Source organism: Lepidochelys kempii, chromosome 28 (assembly GCF_965140265.1).
Source record: "Lepidochelys kempii isolate rLepKem1 chromosome 28, rLepKem1.hap2, whole genome shotgun sequence".
NCBI classification, from domain to species: Eukaryota; Metazoa; Chordata; order Testudines; family Cheloniidae; genus Lepidochelys; species Lepidochelys kempii.
The window spans coordinates 2,370,082-2,378,349 of NC_133283.1; the positions used below are offsets into that span (position 1 = coordinate 2,370,082).

The 8,268-nt window shown below is 59.8% G+C and overlaps 1 protein-coding gene across 1 annotated transcript; it reads right to left on the reverse strand.

Moving 5' to 3' along the window:
• Window positions 1-1,666: 1,666 nt before the first annotated feature.
• LOC140904128 (glia maturation factor gamma) lies at window positions 1,667-8,268 on the reverse strand. Its single transcript, XM_073326439.1, has 6 exons — window positions 8,150-8,268; window positions 6,464-6,560; window positions 5,888-5,937; window positions 2,822-2,871; window positions 2,140-2,222; window positions 1,667-1,755 (listed from the first exon to the last, which is right to left on the reverse strand). Exons 1-6 carry the CDS (start codon window positions 8,150-8,152, stop codon window positions 1,667-1,669), a joined length of 372 nt encoding a protein of 123 aa, XP_073182540.1. The 5' UTR covers window positions 8,153-8,268.

Sequence of the window (8,268 nt, forward strand, 5' to 3'; positions counted from 1 at the left end):
TTTTACAAACCTATGCTGCTCCGGTTCGTCCGGAATTAATTCTACCTCAACCCCTAACCCTTGTTAAATTGAAGTGAGCTGTAGCTCACGAAAGCTCATGCTCAAATAAATTGGTTAGTCTCTAAGGTGCCACAAGTACTCCTTTTCTTTTAACAGATTTTGGGTCATTTAAATTGGATTCAGCCCTACTTTCGTCTCCCCACTTCAATGCTGCAGCCGTTGTTTGAGCCCCTGCATGGAGCCCGGGCACCGGGTGCGGTTATTGCCATCACTGAAAAGCATACTGCCTGCATTCGACAAATCAATGCAGCATTGAGTCAGCAGTTTGTGGACAGACTCCCAGAGGTCCGTCCCTTACGATTGGTTCTTCTTGCCACCCCTCATACGCCAACTGCGGCTCTGTTTCTACCCCGTACAGACACAGCCGTCTCTATTATAGAATGGCTATACCTTTCATCCACCCCTCCTCGAAATATTTATCCGTATTTAGATGCCCTATCTGATCTTGTTCGTAAAGCCCGCCACCGTGCAGTGCAACTCACTGGCACTGATTTAGTTGCCATTGTGCTCCCCTTGTCCCGTACTGAATTTGACTCTTTGTGCCACACCTCCTTGGCCTGGCAGGTTGCTCTTTGTGATTATGTGGGAGAGATTTCTTACAATCCTCCAAAAGATCCTCGGTTGGTCATTACCCAAAAGGTGCCCCTAGTTGTTCATCGTCTTAGCCGCTCTCAACCCGTTGTTTCCGCTGTCACTCTTTTTACTGATGGCTCTCCCCACCGAGGTGTAGTCACTTACAGTTGGGTGACCCCCCTCGTTGGCATTCTCGTTTTACACTGCCTCAGTGTTCTGCACAGCGTTCAGAATTGGCTGCTGTTATTTTGGCCTTTCAACTTTTTGCTGATTGTCCCTTTAATTTAATTGTGGATACCCATTATGTTTATCAGGTAATTGATCATTTACCCCTTGCCCTCATTACCCCTCAGGTTGATGCAGACCTCCTTCGCCTGTTTTTGTCTTTGCAGCATCTTATTGCCACTCGTCATTTCCCTTACTTTGTTGCTCATATTCGCAGTCATACCCCTCTGCCTGGGCCACTCACTGAGGGCAATGCACGCGCCGATCGCGCGTTGCATGGTCAGGTAAATTCCCTTTTTTCTGACCCCATTGAAAGCCATGCCTTTTTTCATCAGTCTGCCTCTGTTTTGGCCCGGCAGTTTCACATTCCTGCTGATCATGCACGTTCCATTGTTCGTTCCAGAGCGGAGCCTCGATCCAGGGGTGTGGATGCTGAATGGGGGAGCAGTAAATCCCAGCTTTGGGGGGGGTACCGATCCCAGCTATAGGGGCTGGGGGATCCCATCTACGGGGCAATCCAGGGATGGTCCTGGCTAGGTCCCAGGTATGAGGGCAGGTCCCCGTCAGATGGGTGGGAGGCCCCGGGGGCGAGGAAGCGATAAGACCCCCATGCCCTAGGGCAGCCCCCCGGCCCTGGGACAAGGCAGAGCAGGGTGCAGGGGAGGGGAAAGCGACAGCCCCTTCCAACGTGGGCCAGAGGGGAGGGGTTGGGTAGCCCACCCAGCCCCAGCATGGGTATGTGGCCGGCAGCTTGGATGAGGGGGCTATGGGGTGCCGGTGCTGCCCATGGGAAGAGCCCGAAAGGGCATCACTGCCCTGGTACCTTGGTGAGCTCAGCTGCCTGCACCAGCCTGTTCTTGCTCCCAGCATACATCATCTGCTGCTCCGGCTTGCACCCTGCCCCATGGGGAGAGACAGAGATAGAACCCAGGAGTCCTGGTGCCCAGCTCTAACCACTAGACTTCCCTCCCCTCCCAGCACTGGGATTGAACCCAGGAGTCCTGACTCCCAGCCCCCCTGCTCTAACCACTAGACCCCACTCCCCTATCAGAGCTGGGATAGAACCCAGGAGTCCTGGCTCCCAGCCCTATCCCAGCCCTAACCACTAGACCCCCCTCCCCTCCCAGAGCTGGGATAGAACCCAGGCGTCCTGGCTCCCATCCCCACCCCGCTCTAACCACTAGACCCCACTCCCCTCCCAGAGCTAGGGAGAGAACCTAGGAGTCCTGGCTCCCAGCCCCCCTGCTCTAACCACTAGACCCCACTCCCCCTGGTTCTCACCGACGGGGCTGGAGAAGATGAAGCAGAGCGGGTAGGAGATGCGCCCATCATCATGGACGTATTTATAACTGTACACCACAAAGGTAGCCCCAGTCAAGGAGGCAGCTGCTTCTCGGCTGAGCTGGGCCACACTGAAATGCTCCTGTCTCTATCCTTCTCCATCTCTTCACCCTCCTGGCTGGTCCTGCCCCCGCCCTGATACCTGCTCCGGGCTGCCCCCACCCATGTAAGCCCTGCCAGCTGTCAGACACACTGGGATCTCCCAGGACCCCAGCCCTCCAGGGCCCGGGGCGGGTTGGCCCAAAGCCTGAAGCTCTGGGGCACCTGCCCAGCCTCCCACCACACTGCAGAGCCACAAGCAGGGGGGCTGTGGGGTACACCCCCCCACAAGAGGGGCTCATTTTTCTCTCCCTCTCTGCGCTGCCCCCTGCTGCTCTGATCCCCTGGCTGCTCCCTGCAGCCCCCTCTGATCTCAAATCTGATCCAAGCTGGGGACAAGGGACATTTTCCCCTGCCCACAGCCCAGGCACCCCTCCTCTCCCGGGGGTGAGGATGATCCCAGGGGACACCCCCCACACACACATCCCTCATGCATACTCCTGGCATCCTGCCACCATGTGCGAGGCCCGTGCCCTGCCAGCTGGCTCGGATGCCCCCTCCCCGCCCCACGGCAGAAGGATATCGGGGCTGGCGCTCTGGCAGCTCGCTCTTCAGCTCCTCCGGAGAGATGTCCTGTGGGAGAGACGCCAAAGGCTGCATCAACTAAGGGGGATGGCAGAGCGAGGAAGAGGACAAGGAGGCTCCCTGTCACCCACATTGTACAGATGGGGAAACTGAGGCACCGAACAGGGCAGGGACTTGACCTAGGTTGCCCAGCAAGTCAGTGGCGGAGCCAGATGTGGAACCCAGGAGTTCTGACTCCGGTCCCTGCCTGGCAAAGTGGTTAGAACAAAGCAAGTCCTGGGAGCCAGAACTCCTGGGTTCTTTCCCCAGATCTGGGAAGGGAGGGGAGTCTAGCAGGTCACAGCAGCGGGGGATGGGAATCAAGACTCCTGGGTTCCCCACTCAGCTCTGCGAGGAGAGTGGGGGCTAGCGGTTAGAGCGGGCGGGGGGCTGGGAATCAGAACTCCTGGGTTCTCTCCCAAGCTGGGCGGCGGTAGGAGGGGTGGCCCAGTGGAAGGGCAGGAAGGGCCACTCCTTACACAGGACAACAGGGAGCCGGGAGGTTCCTGCCGCTGCCAGGGCACAGACCCAGAGGCAAGGGGCAACGCTGGTGCACAGAGGAACTGCTTTTGTGGCATTTTGCCACCTGGAGACAGACTCTGGGGTGCTGCTGCTCCCCCAGAGACACGCCAAGATCAACATGCCTGGATCAACAGCTGAGCTCACGGCTGAAAGGTGCATCAGAGCCATTGAGGGAAATCTTGAGGGAAATGGAGCCATGGATTTAACGGTTTAACAGGGAAGGGAATCCAAGGTCGGGGTGGATTCTCCATCACAGACCATCTTTAAATCCAGACGGGATGTTTTCCTTAAAGCTCTGCTCTAGGATTATTCGGGGGAAGTTCTTTGGCCTGTGTTATCCAGGGGGTCAGACTAGATGGTCACCATGGTTCCTTCTGGCCTTGGAATCTCTAAATAAAGAATTTACTCCACTAACTGATAGCAATAGTAAGTTGCTTCCTTTTATATAGACCAGCCAGCCGAGGGGAGAAGAATGGGTCATATAGACAGTGAACCTGATCTGAAACCAATGGGAGAAACTGGTGGCAAGAGGCAGTATGGTCTAATGGGCAGGGTGCTGGGATGCAGGACACCAGGCTTTTGCGAGTCATGGCCCTGCTCTGTGCCTCAGTTTCCCTTTCTGTGAGGCTAAAGATATTGCCCTCACCGGTGTAAAGTGACCTTCATTCTCCTCTCATCAGAGACAGTGAGCGCTTTGGGGACTGGACTTTCTATGCGTTTCTTACATACAGCACCTAGATAACGGGGCCCATGCAGTTGGTTCGGGGTCAGTCCTAGTTCTCGGGGCGGGATCTAACTCAGGCTTCGTAGTCTCCACGGTGCGTTTGACCTCAGCGCTGCAGGAATCCCTTGTTCCAGTGCAGCAAGCCGGAAACTGTGGCAGCTTCATTCAGGTTGTAAAAACCGCAGGCTCGGATCGAACTAAGTATGAAATCGACTGGTGCGCGCCGTGGCACCTCCCCGGGGCTCTTTCATTCGAGGGTAAATTCAATTTCTACTCCTCCTGCCTGCGTGGGTTCTCGACGCGCTGCCGGGGCGTCGCATGCAGCCAGGCAGGGAACTCAGAACGCAAACCACTGTTTGGAAAGAGAGCAGGGTTCCTTTCGGGGCCACGTGCCCCCCCCCCGCCACAAGGGCAGGGCACTAGACCTTAGAGGGCAAGATGCAGGGAGAGTGAAAGTGTGTGTGTGTGTGTGTGCGTGTGCACACGCTGCCCCCTGCTGGAGCAATGGGCACCTGCTCTGCGTGTCTGTGAGCGGGTCCTCTGTCCTTGTCCCTGCTGGAGGGGATGAGCCCTGCTCTCTGTGTGTCTGCTGCCCCCTGCTGGAGCAATGGGCACCTGCTCTGCGTGTGTCCCTGCTGGAGGGATGGGGACCTGGGTGTATGTGTGAGTGTGTGTCTGTCCGGCCCTGCCGCCCCCTGCTGGAGGGCATGACCCCTGCTCTGTCTGTCTGTCTGTCTGTCCAGCCCTGCCGCCCCCTGCTGGAGGGCATGACCCCTGCTCTGTCTGTCTGTCTGTCTGTCTGTCCGGCCCTGCCGCCCCCTGCTGGAGGGCATGACCCCTGCTCTGTCTGTCTGTCTGTCCGTCCCTGCCGCCCCCTGCTGGAGGGCATGACCCCTGCTCTGTCTGTCTGTCTGTCCGGCCCTGCCGCCCCCTGCTGGAGGGCATGACCCCTGCTCTGTCTGTCTGTCTGTCTGTCCGGCCCTGCTGCCCCCTGCTGGAGGGCATGACCCCTGCTCTGTCTGTCTGTCCGTCCCTGCCGCCCCCTGCTGGAGGGCATGACCCCTGCTCTGTCTGTCTGTCTGTCTGTCCGGCCCTGCCACCCCCTGCTGGAGGGCATGACCCCTGCTCTGTCTGTCTGTCTGTCTGTCCGTCCCTGCCGTCCCCTGCTGGAGGGGATGACCCCTGCTCTGTCTGTCTGTCTGTCTGTCAGTCCCTGCCGCCCCCTGCTGGAGGGGATGACCCCTGCTCTGTCTGTCTGTCCGTCCCTGCCGCCCCCTGCTGGAGGGCATGACCCCTGCTCTGTCTGTCTGTCTGTCTGTCCGTCCCTGCCGTCCCCTGCTGGAGGGGATGACCCCTGCTCTGTCTGTCTGTCTGTCTGTCCGTCCCTGCCGTCCCCTGCTGGAGGGGATGACCCCTGCCTCTGTGTGTGTGTGCGTGTGTGTGTGCATGTGCGCACTGCCCCCTGCTGGAGCAATTGACACCTGCTCTGTGTGTGCGTGAGAGCCTGAGAACGCTGCCCTCTAGTGGAGACAATCAGACTGCCACCTCCACACCCCATACTCCCCTATGGTGCTTACAAGGTTTGCTTCTCTAGCTCCCGTGGCAAGGGGGCTGGGTTTTGAAGCAAGAGGAGCTGGGTTCTAGCCCCGCGGGCGCCATGGGAGCTCTGCGGCACAGCGGCATCTGGGAGGAGCTAGGCACAGGTCTGCTGCCCGCGGGGCCTTTAACCTAACTGAGCTTTCCAAAGGTAGCTGGAAGACGGGCGTGAAAGGTCCCCACCTGGAATTCCTCCTCCAGCACCACCAGCTGCCGCTGCTTGTCAATCTTCACTGGGGAGAGAAGACGGAGCGAGGGTCATGATCTGCACAGGGGCCACCTCCGCCAGCAGGTACCTGAGCAGCGCGGCCTTCCCCTCCGGGACTCTGAACGATCCCCAGCCAGCGCTCCGGCCCCGCTCCCCACAGCGCCCCCTGCTGGGACAGGCCAGAGCTGGAGTAGCCGGGGGCTCCCCGCATAGCCAGCGCTCCGGCCCCGCTCCCCACAGCGCCCCCTGCTGGGACAGGCCAGAGCTGGAGTAGCCGGGGGCTCCCCGCATAGCCAGCGCTCCGGCCCCGCTCCCCACAGCGCCCCCTGCTGGGACAGGCCAGAGCTGGAGTAGCCGGGGGCTCCCCGCATAGCCAGCGCTTCTGCCCCGCTCCCCACAGCGCCCCCTGCTGGGAGAAGCTGGCCCCAGCGGCTGTCCAGGGCGCAGGCTGAGCGGAAGATCCACCAAGGCGAGCGACACTGGGGGTCAGGGAGACGGAGAAGGGTCGGGGATCGTGCCCCTGGGGAGGGAGCCAGCCCGGGGACACTCACTGAGGATGGCCGCGTTGTTGGTTTCCTTCCGGAAGCGGAATTTCCTCAGCTTCTCCTTGAGCGCGGGGTCCACATCGCACACGACCAGGGAGTCCGACTGCAGAGAGACTGGCCGTGAGAGGGGGCTGGGGCAGCCTGGCTCCCTGCAGGACCCCCCCAGCCCCAACCTGGAGGGGCGGGGAGCTGTCCCCCACAGCCAGCGTTCCTGCCCTGCACCCCACAGCACTCCCTGCTGGCAGAAACTGGGAGCTCTGCCCCACAGCCAGCATTCCTGCCCTGCACCCCACAGCGCCCCCTGCTGGGACAGGCCAGGCCTGGAGTAGCCCAGGGTTGTTGCCGAGGAAACAGCCTCCTCCTGCCCACCGTGAAGCGTACACCGCTCTGGCAGAGCCCTGCCCAGTTGCAGGGGACGCGCCATGCCCGGGGCGCAGGGAAGGGAGAGCTCACGCGCATGTAGGTCACTGCCCCCTTGTGGTGGGAAAGGGAGGGGGCAGCCATCGTGGTTGTGGGCCCAAAATGTTTCATCGTCTGTTCAGCTGAGACCCACCAGCTGAGAAGTGCACACGCGCACGCCTCCCACCCCCCACCCCTCCACACACATGGTCAATCTCACACACAGCCAGTGTCACACACACACACACACACACACAGAGACTCACAAACACCCACACACCCATTGTCACATAGACACAGATGCCCACCCATTGTCACACACAGCCATTGTCACACACACAGACACTCACACCCATTGTCACACATATAGCCCTTGTCACACATACACACACACAGTCACACACAGAGAGACTCACACCCATTGTCACATACACCCATTGTCACACACACAGAGACTCACACCCATTGTCACACACAGATCCATTTTCACACACATCTATTGTCACACCCACACCCACACACATTGTCACACACATACTCATCGTCACACACACACACACCCCGTGTCACATACACAGCCATTGTCACACACAGAGAGACTCACACCCACTGTCACACACCCCCATTATCTCTCTCACACACACTCATTGTCACACAGACTCACACCCATTGTCACACACAAGGCCATTGTCACACACAGACTCACAGCCATTGTCACACACCCAGCCTCACACCCACATAGAGGGTGGGGATGGGGATTGGTTGATACACAGATGACAGGTGAAGAAACTCTCCTGTACCCAGCCACTCTTCCCAACCGCCTTTGACCCCAGGGTCGTGGGGGGCGCCCAGGATAGCCATCAAATGCTGGCACCCTGCTAAGTGCCTGCTCTCCCGCCTCCCCCAGAGGAGTCCGGTGGGCAGTTTCCCCAACCCACAGGCTGCTGCCCGGCATCCCCGGGCACAGGTACCTTTTCTGCGCCTCCCACCCCAGAGACATTGCGGGTGCCACGCGGCGCCGCTGAAACCTCGGCGCTTGCAAACCCCTCTTGCTGCAGGGTGCGGGGCCCAGAGCTGCCACCCATGGGCACGTGGCCTCCCGCCTTCCCACCCCAGCCCCTTGGAGCGAAAGACTCAATTCGGACATGCCCCGAATCCCAGATCCAAGCTTTGCAGGGGAGCTGGGGAGTGGGGACACGCAACACCGGCTCCACAAGGAACCCCCTGCCTCCGATGCACCCCCCCCCGCCTCCCTTCCTGACCCCCTCGGCGTGACGCAGTGCTCGGCCTGACCATTCTGCCACGATCTCTGCCCTCCCAGCGCCGGGCGGCCTGACTCTCGGCTTTCCTCGCTGCAAGTTGGGCTGGCGCTGACCTTGTGACAGGATGCTCAGAGAGCAGTTCCTCCGGTC